The 16939-nt window shown below is 36.0% G+C and overlaps 2 protein-coding genes across 2 annotated transcripts; both read right to left on the minus strand.

Annotated features, from left to right (window-relative positions):
* Nucleotides 1-1978: 1978 nt before the first annotated feature.
* cbln18 (cerebellin 18) lies at nucleotides 1979-4233 on the minus strand. The gene is made up of 7 exons (XM_041995318.1): nucleotides 4176-4233; nucleotides 3404-3500; nucleotides 3054-3233; nucleotides 2797-2955; nucleotides 2606-2694; nucleotides 2460-2540; nucleotides 1979-2379 (listed from the first exon to the last, which is right to left on the minus strand). Exons 2-7 carry the CDS (start codon nucleotides 3498-3500, stop codon nucleotides 2251-2253), a joined length of 735 nt encoding a protein of 244 aa, XP_041851252.1. The 5' UTR covers nucleotides 4176-4233; the 3' UTR covers nucleotides 1979-2250.
* A 5194-nt stretch (nucleotides 4234-9427) lies between these two features.
* On the minus strand, nucleotides 9428-15521 carry LOC121645560 (T-cell surface glycoprotein CD3 epsilon chain-like). The gene is made up of 5 exons (XM_041994049.1): nucleotides 15312-15521; nucleotides 14369-14557; nucleotides 14151-14294; nucleotides 13975-14027; nucleotides 9428-10560 (listed from the first exon to the last, which is right to left on the minus strand). The coding sequence occupies exons 1-5, from the start codon at nucleotides 15373-15375 to the stop codon at nucleotides 10501-10503; spliced, it is 510 nt and encodes a 169-aa protein (XP_041849983.1). The 5' UTR covers nucleotides 15376-15521; the 3' UTR covers nucleotides 9428-10500.
* Between the last annotated feature and the right edge of the window lie 1418 nt (nucleotides 15522-16939).

Below are 16939 nucleotides of genomic sequence, written 5' to 3' on the forward strand. Positions count from 1 at the left end.
GTGTATTGCTGGTACTAAATGTATTGTCAAATGTATATTTTATGCAATATAAAATGATGTGCATGCTGTGTTGGTAACAACAGACTGACTCATGATAACATTCACTGAAAACAAAAGAATTATTTATCATTTTATTATTTTTGTAGTTATCATTTTATTTGTTATTTGCAACTATTTATTTTTATATTTCTACACTGACAATAATCAGATTTTAATTCGTCACTACAGGATTTTACATAAAATAAAAATGTCATGAAATAACTAAATTATCCATTAAAAATGTGTACATTTTATTCAATTTTATACATTTATTCTATGTGTGCATTTAATTTAATTTAATTTAATTTAATTTAATTTAATTTAATTTAATTTAATTTAATTTAATTTAATTTAATTTAATTCCCACCATTTAAAAAAGAAGTCTTTTCAGAAGCAGTTTATACACTGTAAAACTCACGGAGCTTAAATTATTGTGTTTTTGGCTTCGTTCATTATATTATTGTTTGTTTTTTGTTGCCCTTATTTTAAACTTAGACTTTGTTTTTCTTTTTTTATTTTATTCTTGTTTTTTTCTTGCCTTCTTATTAATCTGTCTACTGCTTGGTAATTACCACCCATGTTCCCTGTTAGTTACACACCTGCTTCCACTTGATGAGAACCGTAGTTGGGTTTATTCCTCTAGGTTAGCACTGCACTCCTTATTGTGTTCAGTTGTAGAATTCTTACCTTAAAACTTTCAAAATTGTTAGTTTTTTTATGGACTTAGATTGAACAGCTATTTGTGTTGGTCTGTCTTTTTATCCCACTAATATTTAACCATTATGTTTGTGGTAAACTACATCTGCTCAATGAGTCAAATGCCTCCTGGTTTCCTCTTCACTTGATAATCACTTTTGAATGTGTGATGAATTTTAAGGTTTGGAAGTCTGTTGCGTTGATCCATTATTTTTACTTTTGTTCTGAAAAAATATCTTATGGCTTGTTAAAATCTAAACAGGTGAACAGAAATTTCCTCCACAGCTTAACATCAGCTTTAAAAGAAGACTCATAAAGCAAAAATCAGTTAATGGATTAAAATGTTGAAACAAATGGCACTTTTTAAGATAATTCCAAAATGCATAAACCTGATTAGCACAAGGTCTGAACTCTAACTAATGATGTATTTTGGACAAACAGTGGTCCACAGTTAGCCTCTGTCTAATATTTCATTTTCCAGGGCTGCACCTCAACAGTGTGAGTTTACTGGTTCATGGAGGAGGTCAAATAGACAGGGTTAAGGGAAACTTGGAGGTGGGGTATGGATGAATGTAAAGGTTTGACTCATATGGTATTTCCCACCAACCAGAGAAAACAAAATTTGGACCCCAGATGATGCCTGAAGAAAATGAAAGTAGGATGAGGGAAGAGTGAATGAATGGATATGAATAAGGATGAGCAGGGAAGGATGAGGTGAATGGATTAGGGACAGGAAGGATGAATGTTTAAGGAGGGAGGAGATAAGAGGGAGATGAAGATGAAGGAAGGAAACGGAGGCTGGCTTTCAGACAACCGGTGCTGAATGGGCGAGACTCTATCCCATAAGCTTTCTTGCTGCCCCAGAACTAGCATAAAGATATGAGATAAAACTTTCTTTTACAACTTTTGCAATCTATTGCTTCTTGCTGCCTCATATAGTCTATACTGGAATGACTGACATGCCCAGATGTTCAGTGTTTGGGTAACAGTATGTACAGCATATGTTTGCTTAACTGAAGGAGTTTACAAAGTCTGGCAGTGGTTTATATTCATTTGTAATGAGTCTGCATGACAGACCCTTGTTCAGTGTTTTCTTGTCAACTGCTCACTGCAGCAGCTGTGATAAAACCCTCTGTCATCAGTCCCAGATTGCTATATAAATTGTACCTCTGCCTGCTTCCATACGTGGACGATGCCTTTAAGTGTCTGTACAGGTTTAAAAATATAAGTCCATCACCTTTCAGATACACTTTTATTATGTCATTCATTCACATGCATACATGTTTTATTTCAAATAAATCAAAGCACAATTTTTTGCAAAAAATGTGTATCTTCTGTGTTTGATCATGTGGATATGCCGATCTTGCTTATAACTACAGCTGGGGTTCTTGAACTGTGGAACATGTAGATCAAAAACCTACATCTGGTGGGGACAAAAATAATTCTTTACTTCTCAGTTGTATGCAGATAACGTGATTCATATAAGTAAAGTAGCCTGAATCTGCAGCTGGTGCATCACTGATTAATGTAGGGGTAAACTATGTAACCAGTGAAGATATTGTAGTTCAGAGATGTGCAGAGTTTCCTCCCAGACATCAGCTCCAGGTAGACCTGATCACCTCGCAGCAGCTCCAGGGCTACAACCTGACAACGGACACACAGTAAACAGTCCTGTCAAAAAGGGAGTCTTTTGTGCACAGTTTTTATTTCTTTGCTCATCTTACCTGAGTAGCACTGTCTTCACTATCCTCTCGATTGTTCTCCCACACACCGACCACTATCACCCCATTCTTCATCAGCTGGACCTACAACAGAACACATGTTAGCATGCAGGGTAAACTGGGTAAGTGTTTCTAAAAGCTGAGTTTACTTTATGGTAGAGGCGTCCGTTCTGTTCCACAGAGGAGTAGACTGTGAAGGAAAACACATAAGTACCAGGAGCAGGGGCAGTGAAGACACCTGAGGAGGGAGATAAAGAGTTAGGGATGGCTTTATTAAATGATAATAGTTAATCTTCCATGTTTTGTCATTGGAGTATATTATTTTGGGTGATTTTCCTACCCAAAGATGGGTTGTACCCGTTGCCAGTGTTAAGAGTTACAGAGGCATATGGGATTGGCATATTGGCATTGAAAGGGCCAAAGCAATAGTCAGTAGATCCAGGAGCTAGAATGGCAATACTTGGATCCATAGAGGCCTTGAAAGCAACTTTGAAACCATCTGAGAAAAAAAAAAATAGAGAGCGAGATGGATTCATTGGTCAACTACCATCAAAATTACAAGAAAAACCTTCTGGTGTTGTAAAAACCAGTGTTTACCTGTGAAAGCCTGTACTCTGTTATTCAGTGTGTTGATTTTGTGCCACAAATTCTTAATCCTAGTAAAGGTTTCTTCTTCTATTTGGTGCATATCATTGGCTGCACAGCAGCAGCTACGCTGGCGGTTAAAAGTACAATTGCAGTCCCATTTTTCGCAGGTCAGAGGTCCCTTCCACTGGACTGGAATAAGATATAAGAGAAAAAAGAGATGTGTTTCACTTTGAAGCAAGATGTTGCTGCAAATAAATGAAACATAAATCATAAAGTTGCTTGTAGTTTGGTTGCAAAGCATTTGTATTTGCCCATGTTATGTGGATGAGTAAGGAGTCGTAAATGACTGTGTGGCTTACGGGCTGCGTCTTTCAGCATTTCAGCAGCGGTCTGGGCCTCTACATGACCACAGAGAAACAGTGACCCCGACAGGAGCAAGAGTGGTAATACACCCATCTGAAAGAGGAAAGAGGGAAACTGGATCAGAGCAGAGGCAATAAACTGGAGAGCTATTTGTCTTTAAAAGAATAAATCTTTAAATGAATAAAGAATTATATAGTTGTATAAAGTAACTATAAATTATGACACAAACATGTCAGAGCATCTGAATTAATAAGACATAGCAAGTTTAGTTAGGTTATCTAATGAGGAACAAAACCCTTTGTCAGCTAAATAACACTAAATATTAGTAGCTTGAAGCTCAGATATTTACTTGCGCAACAACAGGATGTCTGCTGGATGTCTAGGCATTAGCTTGCTAACATTTTAACTTTAACAACTTCATTTTTTAAGTTTTATATTTAGAATTTTTATTCTTGTGATCACAAATAGAAATGTGTAAGGTGTAAATACAAAGCATACGTAGGACAAAGTGCCTGGCTTTATTTAATCTATTTGCATTACATCAATAATCAGTCATCAAGCCGCATATTCATACTATGAAAAAGAACCTCAAATCCAGCTACGTAGCTTGTTTTTGCATCTCAAAATTATAGTACAGAACCAGTTATGTTTTTATGGCATTGGTTAGTACTGGTTAGTTGGTCAAAACTGTTGTTATAATGTAGGATATTATAGTTTTTAATTAGCATAATTGTGAGCTTTTTGTAAAGATATAAACATTAAACTTACTGTTTTTTTTTGTTCCTTCCTCCCCTTGTGCTGAAAGACTATGTGGCAGTCGGGTGATTTGGTGAAACTGAGATTTTAAAGCAGGGTGAGGTTGTAGCCTCTTATTGATGGACTTCAGGCAATCCATCCCACATCAGGGTGAGTGACAGGAGCTCCACCTCCTCACATGGAAGCACACGTAAACAAATACTGTATACAGGTTTCCCCCCAACGATGAGAGCTACAACCATTTGTGGTGACGTAAATATCTACAGTATTGTAGGAGTGAAAGAGCAACAGGGGATCTTATGGCACCTTTTGGGGCCCTTTTGTTTGGACCATAATACCCTTTATTAGGACAGTAGTGTCTGGTTGCTGTCCTTCCAAAGGACGTTGCTCTGATATTTTGATATGGACGGCATAGCTGCCATGTGCTTTTGGAATACAATAGTCTATAGTCAAGAAGACAAAAAAGGGCCTAATATGAACATTTTATCCTTCCATCAATAAAAGCCTGAATCGGACAACAATATCCTTTCACCTGGTTCTCATGCTGAAGCTGATGAGTTCTCAGAAAGACTTTCACCTCAGAGTTAGTTGGACCCAGACATCCTGATTGTGTTTTAACATGAGTTAGGATATGTGATAGTTACCTGGCACACTCCACAGTTATCAGTGAAATAATCTAGTGCTACCAGGCCATTTTTATTCAATAAAGAAATAACAAAAATATCCAGGTGTTGCTTTTCAAAGACAGATTCAAGGAAAGACACCACTGTTTGAGCAAAACAAGCAAAGAAACTGAGAGACACCTTAGACCTGGTCTTTGGTTGTAAATGTGCTTTAATTTAAGGATATGACTCTCAAGAAAGGCCGATGTCTTTATGTTTAAGAGGCAAACATTGTGATTGCATTAACTTGAAAACCGTTTGGTTTTAGCTTTTGCTTCATCATGGCTTTATCAGCCATTAAATCAATCATTATCGCCCTATTAAAGAGGAGCGAAGTTACAGTGGAGGATGCACAAGGAAGAACAGATAAGTTACACATAATGACTGATTATGAAACAAAAAACTCCTGGACAAAGATATGTAAAAACACAAAACCATAAACCATGCAGATATGATTTGGGCTAATTTGATCTATTTTGCTCTAATTTTGGCTGCTGCTCCATTCATTTCTAAACATTCTGTGTTGCTGTGTGGTTAATTAGTGTTTTAACAAGACTTCCCAAAAGGAGCATTAAACATTAGCTCATCCAGAACGCTGCTGCCTCTACCAGGACTAAGAGATCTGAACATGTCACACCAGTTTTAACATCTTTACACTGGTTTCCAGTCAGTCACAGAATAGATGTTAAACCCTTCGTTTACAAATCCCTTAAAGGTTTAGGACCAGAACACATCTGTGAAATGTTCACAGAATGTAAACCAAGTAGGACTCTTAGATCCATGGACTCAGGTCAGTTAGTCCAGACGGAGTCCAGACTATCATGGAGAAGCAGCATTTAGCTGTTGTTGCAAACAAGTGGAACAAACTGCCAGTGGAGATTAAACTTTCACCAGATGTAGAAACTTTTAAATCCAGGTTAAAAAGGTTATGCTTTTAATATAAAATATAATATAAGAGGGAAATTATAAATTAAGGGGGAAATTAACTTTAATATTCCCCTAATCCGGACAATCAGGAAAGGTTTTTGTGTTTCTGTCATTGGGGTGAGACTATGGAACAGGGTGTCTATGGATCTGAAGCAGAGTCCAGCCATGAAACAATTTAAATTGAAATACAAAGACACTATTTTCCAGAGATATAGGGATGTAGAACGTGTTGAGTAGCACTAACTGTTATAAGGATATTGCGCTTGTGTTTATTTTTCTTTATTGATCACTTCTACTGGGTATGGGTACGGGTATCTATGACTATGTGTATGTAAGTGTGTGTATGTATGTGTATGTTTTCATTGAATATGGCTGTATTCTGTGTATTTAATATTTAAGTCTTTAAGTCGTTATGTAACTAATAATATCAGGTTAGCTTCCAGACAGGCCTAAATCAGGAGGGTATCATGTTTACTTATTATTTAAGGAGAAAGGGTGGGAGTTCATAAGTTATACTTCTTCTCACTCCCTTTCAAATATGTATTTGTATTTTTTATTTTTGTATGCTTGATTTTTGTTTTTTGTTTTATTTTACTTTTCATGCTTATTCGAAATAAACAATTCAATTCAAATTCAATTCAATGTTTTAAATAAAGCATTTTGAATTGTCTTGTTCATGCCATGTGCTGCGATACAAATAAACTAACCTTACCTTGCTTATTTTTTAATTTCATGGTTTTGTCTCTTGGTTTGAGACATGAGAGAGTCTCTGTAGGAGTAACAGAGGTTTTCCTGCATGTGCCGCTGTCGCCATAAGCAGAAAGTCAGTCTATTATACTGCAGCTCCTGCTGTCAGTCATCTTTAATGAGTGTTTATAAGCTCACGTTGTTATCTTCCTTGCTGTTCCTTCACTTCTTTTTAGATAACAGGGTGTTTCCTCATGCTTTTACAGATATCCTCTCTCCTGAGGAAGAGCATTGTCTGTGTGGAATCTCACATCAGCTGACCTGTTTCTTCTCATAATGTCTCATGTTCCTCTCATCTTATCAGCAAGATGGAGGTCGGGTGTATTAGGTGTTTTATGTCTGCTTTGCACACACATCCCCTCAGAAAAGATGATTCACATAACTGTGTTTGATAAAACTGGCTTGAGATGTGTTGTTTCCTGACCTCAGATGTGATTTCAAAGCAGATAGCTGAGTTAATGCATAATGGTCTGTTTGAGATGGCTTGAAATGAAGCTAAACTGTACCAGTTTACCAGTTTCATCAATGAAAAATAAGAATGTGTAATCATATTATTTATTTAACAAAAACTAAATAAAATGCAGAAGCAGTGTGTTAAAAGCAATATCTTGAGGTTGCTATTTTCTATAAGTTTATCAGTTTTTTAGATCATTGTGGAAAGATTCAGTGATGTTGGTGAGCATTTGTATATGCACATCTCTGAAAACCCTACCACAACATTTAAATCAAGGTGAGGTCTGGATGATGATGGTGTGTTTTGCATGACTGTTCTGTCGTATGACCCAGTTTCATCCAAGCTTGAGCTGTCAGACCTCAAGTTTGGCCCCACAATGCCTTGGTATACAGAGGAGTTCTTGGTGGACTCAGTGGCTACAAGCCAAATCATCACCACTCCACCACCGTGTCAGCACCTCTGCACAGCTGATGTGAGGTGTTTGTGCTGATATGCTGTGAGTGGTTTTCACTTAACATGTGAAAATAAACACGGAGCTGTGCATCATGACCAAACATCAACACCTTGGAAGAAAATTTCTCCAGGTAACTCTTCCAAACCTGCAACTGGCTTTGCTGAACATCACACAGTCCGACCTTAGGATGATTTGCTGCACTGTAGTAAAAAAAAAAAAAAAAAAACTTAAATAAGTAAGTATTAAACTCAACTGAGGGGTTTGGGTTTTGTGTGGCCCTAAATTAAGGCTGTAGCTGAAAGTTACAGGCTATGCACTGGGTTCAGATTCACCTTAAATATACTCTAAACCTGAACCATCTAAAGGACTTGAAGTACATTTTGAGATGGTTCAAAAGATGTTAATGATCCCGAACCCACTGCTCAGCCAGGGTTCAAACCCTAAAGAACACTTTGTTTACTGATATAATTAATTGTGCCTTTGAAATAGCCTGCGATGAGGCTGCAGTGGTCTAGTAGTTTATGATAAATAAGGTGAATTTTAAAGGGTATTTGAACTGACTTCCTGGGCTGCATGGTAGTGTGGTGGTTAGCACCATTGGCTCACAGCAAAAAGGCTCCTGGTTCAAGCCTCAGCCTTTCTGTGGGGAGTTTGCATGTAGGAGTGTGAATGGTTGATTGTCTTTCTGTGTTGGTGCTGCGATGGACTGGTGTCCTGTCCAGGGTGTACCCTTTCTCTTGTCTAGGACCTGCTTACCTGCTGAGACAGACTTCCAACCCTCCAGCTTAACTCAAGTTGGCTATATCTATTCTAACTTTCTTACATTTACAACTCTACTTTGTTGTCCCCTTAACTCAAACAAAGCTTAACAGCTGGATGCCATACTTTTTAAAGTTCACTACAGTGTTGGACGTCTACTTCTCAAGAAGGTCAACAGCTGTCTTGTATACCTGTCAGAAATGACCTTTCACATCTTCACAGGCAAAAACAGCATATTTCTGATGTCTTTCCTCCTTGGCATTGTATTTAATTAGGCTGTTAAAAAATGTCTTGATAAATTTGTAGAATTTGTTTTTCACATGACCGTAGATAAGGGTGGGGGAGGGTGCCCCACTTTTGATGTATGCATATTTTTTAGTAAGAGTATTCCTGATTTGATAACTTATAATTTATAAATAAAAATGACCAGTACTTTGGTTTAAAGCACATTCATACAAGAAATTGTATTTAAGCTTCAATAAAAGATATAAAATAATTTGCGCACCACTGGCTGTTGTCATTACTACACGTAAAAATCTATTAGTCATCTGATACGATGAGGAAAGCATATATGAGTAAATATATATAGTAACACAATTACTTTAAATAGCTGAAATGTTAAAACAAACTTAGAGACAAAACTTAGAGAGCCTCATTAGATCATCTAACTGCTTCCATTCTTTGATCATGGCTCGTCTTCCTTTCGATGTTTACTGTGATAAAACTACCAACTGCTGTTTTCTAGTTAAACAGAGAAAGATCAAAGAAAGGAGCTTTAGATAGCTCATCTAAGGGTTGCAACCCTGATTAACCCCCACACTCTGATAATCATCCCCCTTCACCTCTTTGCATCTCCCTCACACTAACAAACATACATTAGATGTAGATGCAGATAACCATGTGTGGGAGTGTTTCCACAAAAGCTTCACCTCTGAGCAGTTTACAGTATAATAGATCATAATCTGCCTGGAGAAGATCTACTGCATCATGTTTCCTGCTTCCAGTACTATCAGTACACCTAACTGCATCAAATAGGCAATACAAAGAAACGTTTAAAAGATCTGTGAGATGTTTCCAGCATGTTTGTGGCAGAAGAACATCAAAGATTAAGAAACTAAATAAGAAACATTTGCTGTAAATGTGCGCCCTGCGGGGGAGCGCAACGGATATGACCTGTGGGCTCATGAATCATATATAGTTTATATCTGCTGAACCAACTCAGTATTGTTTCCAACCGTATACGCAGAGAAAAAAAACAAGATCAGGGTTGACTGTGGTTTATTTCAATAGTGGCATATTTACAGCTAGAAGAAGAAAACACATCAGAGTGTAATGAAGAATAAAGACATACAAAAATAAACATCAAAAATCCTAAATTTCCAGACTGAGGAACTAAAAAAAAAAAAAAAAAGGCAAATTATCATCAGTAGATAGCAGACAAAAAATAAAAAAAATAAAAAGTTACACTGTAAAAATGAAAACTTTAAATATGGTAATATTCCAGTGCAGTACAGTATTAACAGTATTAAACCTTAATTTAGCAATTTACCTTTACATTTGACTGAAATTATGATGAAAATTGATGTGCGTTGTAACAGGGAAATGAAAACATGGAGACTTTATGTATTTTTAGTTTCAAGGTTTTCATGTAATTTTACATTAGATGTCTAAATCTGCAGTTTATTTCCATAATATTATCAGTATTTCCCCGTATTTAAAACAGTACATGAAAAAAAACACAAAATAATATGGAAATAAAGGTTTAATATTACACTTTTTTACAGTGTAGAAAGGGGTTAAAGACCTGTCCAAACTAATATCATCCAGTTTATATTTAGCTGTCACCGGATGATTAAAATCAGGTACATGTGGTTAAGCACAGAGCTCAATGAACGCCACACTAAACAGAACAAAATGCAAAGTAAAATGTTAACTGCAACGTCTGGTCCTTTAATAGTAACATCTTTTATGTATGTTGACAAACTTATTGCATAGTCTCTTGTGACGTTGAGCTGCCAGTTTAAGCTCATGCATCCAAAATTAAACAAGATTGTATGAACATATTTTTAGTTATGCATTAGAAAACAGGAAAACTGTCACAGATCAGATGAAGATCAGCGTTACATAATTTAAAAAAAAAATTATTTCTAATCATATTTGTTTTTATTTTTTATCACTTAAGAGTGTGGATGTACAATGTGGATGTAATAAGGTAACTACATGGTAATAACTGACAAAATAAGTCTTTTTTTAATACATAAAACACAGAAATCCAGTATCTGCATGCTGCTGGGGACACGGCTGATGTCGCTGATGCCTCTAGATGATGTGTCTTTATTGCAGCCTGTTCAAAGTTGTGTAAGTGTCTGTAGCTCGAGAGCGAGGTTGTAGTTCCTTCCAAAACACAACCAAAAGTTTTAGTGTTCAGCTGCCATCACTGTGTACATCACTGGAAATCACGCTTTCATCAAACATTTGTGATGGATGCTAACGTTCATTAAACATTTGTAAATCTCCTAGTAAAACATAAAAAATAAGTAAATAATTGAGGGTTTCATATAAATTTACGTGGATTTATGAGCAGATTTTCTTTTGCTTGTTTTTTTTTTTAGACTTTGTGTTAATGAGGGTGCTGAACAAGGGATTGGTATTAATAAATATTCATCTGTACATTTAGGAATACAACATGTAAACAAACAAACAAAAAAAGAGAGCCAAAAAAAACAGTAATGACCCAGTAGAAGTCTAATGTTTTTCCAACAGGTGATCATAATCCAGATTTGTTACAAAACCAGGATCTACAAAAGGCTGGATCTTCTAGAGCAGGGGTGTCAAATTCAAATACACAGCGGGCCAAAATTAAAAAAATGGAACAAGTTAAGGGCCAGACTGGTTCAATATTTATTAAAACGTAATAAAATGACCTTATTGCACATACTGAATCTGAATTAAAAGAGCCTATTAAGTATTACCTATTAATCATTAAATAAATTGCCAACTGCCAATTTGGGCTGCCACAGTATAAAATTAGATGAGTAATTTTACTACCATCATAAACTCTGGTTCATATTCAACACTTTTCTTGCTTACAGTTTACTTAAAAACTTTTGAAAACTCTAGCGCTTGAAGGGTTAATAACTCCTCTACCGTTTGGAGCCTTTGTTTCCTGTCCAGATGCTTCTATCTGTCATGGTGCTTCGTGTCAAAGTGTCTTCTTACGTTTTATTCTTTCATTACAGCCTCACTGTCTCCACACAGACACACAGCTTTACATACAATCATTCTACAGTCATTTAGCAGACGCTTTTCTCCAAAGCGACTTACATCTGAGAGTAAAAACAACACAAGGAAAGAAATCAAACAGGAGGGGACATCATAATGAAGTCGTAGTCAGACTGCTGAGTCCAGGTGCTGTCATGTGGTGCTAGAAGCTGGTTGATGACCAGATGTGCTGCTGCATTCTGAATCATCTGCAGAGGTTTAACTGAGCGTCCAGGCAGGCCCGCCAATAACATTTACTCTGTTTTCAAAGTCTTTCACTTTTCCTTTAGCCATTTGTTTGGGAGAAGGGTTGCTGACAAGTAGCTTCATCAGGCTAAAGAACGAGTGAGGTACACACTTGTGGCTGTGCATTGTGGGACTTGTAGTATTATGGTGGTACGTGCACTCTATCAGCGCGCCAGCTCTAATAGTGATTTGATATGATCATGCGGGCCAAAGATAATTAATTCACAGCCCAGATGTGGCCCATGGGCCTTGAGTTTGACACATATGTTCTAGAGGCAACAATGGCTAGAGGTGCTGCAGTTTGGTAATTAATGCCGTAAAAAATAATGAAATATAAAATATCAGCCTAACACAGACATCTTAGTATTATATTATAGTATATCACAATAATTTTATATGAAAACTAAATTTTCCATCAACAATCTGTAAAAGATGATAAAATGAATAAAATGTGGTGATACAGCAGAAAATAAAGTGTTTTAAACACATTTGCACTTTTAAAAAAACTTAAGTCAAAACAATTTAAACAGAATTTGCTGCTATATTATATTATATTATATTATATTATATTATATTATATTATATTATATTATATTATATTATATTATATTATATTTAGTTTGTTCTGTTCACGTAGTGGAAATAAGAAACGACCAGATGAATTTAGATCATCATGACGAATAATAAACAGAGATAAATCTTGAAAATGCAGCAGCAGGAACAAAACATAAGTACAGGAAACACACAAAATAAAATGTTATGAAATATCATGTTAGATGACAGAATATGGATTAATTAGAAAAGCAAAGCAGTAAAACTTATTTTATATTTACTACACAGCCTGGACTTCCATTTCTTAACACAAACTTGTTTCATTTTACAGTTTGTGACATTGGCCAATATTTAATCAGCTGATCAGTAAAAATACGTTAACACCAACTTTACACGGTGGCTGATATTTATCAGGTGTGTCCTGCTGGGTTGCATTTATTTTGCCTTAAAGTTGACAATATGTATTTAAATTTAATTAATCTGAGAAAATAACACATCATAAGAGCTGAGAAGTCGCTGAGTTGGGAATGGTTTAATAGGTTAAAAGACTGAAACGTCTTTTGAATAGTATTGAAGTTAAAAGTTAATATTAAGGCTCTAAACATTTATTTTCATTAATTTCTGTTGATTTAAAGAAAGTGTGATTAAGGATTGAAGTAATTTAAGGCTGGCTATAGAGCTCATTTTATTGTTCCCCAGGTTTTAATAAGAAAATAAATAAAAACAATCTGTATTGGAGTTAAATGCGTATTTCTAACATTAGCCAAGAATTTCAGAATTAGTGCAGCTTTTTAAAAAAATGCTCCTCAGCAAAGGACGGGAAAATGTTCTTTTTTGAGAATTTTTTTTTCTAAAAATTGAGAAAATGTTTCTTCTAAGAATTTCCTCAAAGAAGGAAACTGGATGTTTATTAAAACGTAAAATAAAGATAATTAAACAAAGCGTGGAATTTCCTGGCTTCATCCTGTCTGGAATTAAATCAAAGTAAATGAAAGTTTCATTTAAATTTTTTTCCTGTTGTTTTGTGTTTTACATACCGAACTGGTAAAATTATTTTATATTAACAAGGAAAATTATAGATGAGAAACATATTGATATCCAGATCCTGCAGGGATGGTTTGAAATGATGCTGGTATGGATCTGTGTATAGTTTGTTTTAATAACACATGAAGCCACATCATTAACACATTTTCAAGTGTCCATATTGTTTAATTATTTTCATATATTTAATTTTCAAATGATATAAGAAAAACTCCACAGTGGGATTAGAGGAGATATTGGATCATATAATTGTGTTTACCCAATACTACCATTGGACTAAGATTAAACCCTCTCCTCATATTGTACATAAATGGTCAGATAAGTTTTTAAGAGCTACAATGAACCTTTAATGATGCATTAAATTGCCATTAAAACGTTTTGTTTTTTCTGTCTCTCCTTAATCTGTGATAGTGACATTTATTTTCTTGTCAGTCTCTTGAAAAGCGAGCAGATTTAATGTTTTTCCGTTGGATTGGACTTAAATTCGGTTTAGTTTATAGAGAATAAAGATACTGCCTTGCTGAGGGACTGAGGATAGAAATAGTCTCTGGCTGTAATCCTACACATTTATTACTGATACTTGATATGCATTGTTCATTTAATGAATGAATAAATAAAAACATTTTTTTAAATGGGCATTTTGAGTCCAGTATGGGAAGATGAGCTGAAAACAAAATGGTGTTTAGAAACTTTGCCAGCAGCACATACCTCGTAGGTTCCTCGTGGGCCAGCTGGACGTCGGCTCCCTGGTGGAAGAGGTGCTGTGATGTGGACAGAATAAACATTAATACACTTATCCAGACTGAAAGGTGTGTAAGAACACTGAACGGTGTGTAAGAACATCAGACAAAGAGACAGAAGTTATTAAGATTGATAGTTCTTACGTTTAGAGGGGTGAGCGAGTTTATCTGAGCTTCTCTTCTTGGTGCACCTGTAGATCATCATCATCACAGCTGCTGTCCCGACCACATCCACGATGATGACCAGCCCGAAGAGACTTGCATCCAGTTCGAAGCAGTTCTCACATGCTGGAGGGAAACGTTTAACGAGTGTGAGCTCAGTGACTAACACACACGAGACAAAGGAAAAATGCTATACGTACCCCTTCCTTTTACGTAGAAAAAATATGTCTTTTCAATATCGTCTTCAGAGTAGTCACAGCGGTATTTTAATGGTTGTTTGTACTCAGTTTGTAATGTTTTCCCATTATGGATCTCCTTCTCGTTGTCATACCATTTACCTTCGCCTGGACAGGTCAGTGTGACCTTATTTCTCCAGAAGACTGCTCCTCCTTTAAACAGTTAGACAGATATCAAGTTATTTAATTGGACTTGTTTAAATTAATAGTTTCACACAGACTCCTTCATTAATTCTCTGAGACAAAAGGAAGCACTACAAGCTCTCAGCTTCTGCAAACCCTGGATGGTTTAACTCATTTTATTAATATGGTTTTAGTATTATATTAAACTATATCACAATAATTTTATATGTTTATATAAAAACTAAATTTTCCATCAACAATCTGTAAAAGATGATAAAATGAATAAAATGTGGCGATACAGCAGAAAATAAAGTGTTTTAAACACATTTGCACTTTTAAAAGAACTTTAGTTAAAAACAATTTAAACAGAATTTGCTGCATTTTGCATTTTTTTACATTTTAGGTTGTTACTAGTTATGGTGTTTTATTTTTATTATTATTATTGTTTTCTTACCTATTTTCACCTGATCTTATTCTTTTACTGAAATCTCTTTGTGTTTGTTATATTATATTATTATATTATATTTAGTTTGTTCTGTTCACGTAGTGGAAATAAGAAACGACCAGATGAATTTAGATATAAATGACGAATAATAAACAGAGATAAATCTTGAAAATGAAGCAGCAGGTACAAAACATAAGTACAGGAAACACCAAATGACATAAAATGTTATGAAATATCATGTTAGATGACAGAATATGGATTAATTAGAAAAGCAAAGCAGTAAAACTTATTTTATATTTACTACATAAAGCAGAAATAAAGCAGCTTTTTCATCTTTACCTGCATCAGTTTTCACGGTGGAAGCGAACATGAAGAGGACGACGAGCACAGCCTGGACTTCCATTTCTTAACACAAACTTCTTGTTTCGTTTTACAGTTTGGATCCAGTTTGTAAAATTTCTTCCAGAATATTTTAATTAGTCAAGCTGCTGAATGAGAGAAAAGACTCAAAGTCAACCTGGTGCTTCTCCCTCTGACTCTCACTAACACACACACACACACGCACACACACACACACACACGCACACGCACCCACACACACACACACACACACAGGAAGTGGTTTTTTTTCTTCATCTTTTAGATGAATTCACAGTTTACCCTCAACATGAAGTCAAGCTGAAGCATAGTGAATAAAAGAATCCTGTTTCTGACTGATTAAAACAGCTCCAGCACAGATTAAATGGAACATTAGTAATAAATATTTCATCATACACAAACAATCACTGGTTACCTTGGAAACTCACCACACTGCATATACAGGTGCTCGTCATAAAATTAGAACATCATGAAAAAGTTGGTTTATTTCAGTAATTCCATTCAAAAAGTGAAACTTGTATAATGTAGACATTCATTCCTCACAGACTGACATATTACAAACATTTATTTCTTCTAATTTGATGATTATAACAATCAACTAATGAAAACCCAAATTCAATATCCCAGAAAATTAGAATATTACTTAAGACCGATACAGAAAAAGGATTTCTGAAAAGTATGAACATGAAAAGTATGAGCATGTACAGCACTCAATACTTAGTTGAGGTTCCTTTTGCCTGAATTACTGCAGCAATGTGGTGTGGCATGAAGTCCACCAGTCTGTGGCACTGCTCAGGGGTTATGAGAGCCCAGGTTGCTCTGATAGTGACCTTCAGCTCTTCTGCATTGTTGGATCCGGCGTATCACATCTTCCTCTTCACAATACCCCATATATTTTCTAAGGGGTTAAGTTTGGTGGCCAGTTAAGAACAGGGATACCATGGTCCTTAAACCAGATACTGGTAGCTTTGGTGCTGTGTGCAGGTGCCAAGTCCTGTTGGAAAATGAAATCTGCATCTCCATAAAGTTGGTCGGCAGCAGGAAGCATGAAGTGCTCTAAAACTTCCTTTTAGATGGCTGCGTTGACCGTGGACCTAAGAAAACACAGTGGACCAACACCAGCAGATGACATGGCGCCTCAAACCATCACTGACTGTGGAAACTTTACACTCCACCTCAAGCAACGTGGATTCTGTGCCTCTCCTCTCTTCCTCCAGACTGGGACCTTGATTTCCAAAGGACATCAACATTTCCTTCTATCAGAGAACATAACTTTGGACCACTGAGCAGCAGTCCAGTCCTTTTTGTCTTTAACCCAGGCGAGATGCTTCTGACACTGTTTCTTGTTCAAGAGTGGCTTGACACAAGCAATGCGACAGCTGAAACCCATGTCTTACATACGTCTGTGCTGGTGGTTCCTGAAGCACTGACTCCAGCTGCAGTCCAGTCTTTGTTAATCTCACCCACATTTTTGAATGGGTTTCATTTCACAATCCTCTCCAGGGTGCGGTTATCCCTACTGCTTGTACACTTTTTTCTACCACATCTTTTTCTTCCCTTCACCTCTCTATTAATGTGCTTGGAACATC

The sequence above is a fragment of the Melanotaenia boesemani genome, chromosome 9 (assembly GCF_017639745.1).
Source record: "Melanotaenia boesemani isolate fMelBoe1 chromosome 9, fMelBoe1.pri, whole genome shotgun sequence".
Lineage (NCBI taxonomy): Eukaryota > Metazoa > Chordata > Actinopteri > Atheriniformes > Melanotaeniidae > Melanotaenia > Melanotaenia boesemani.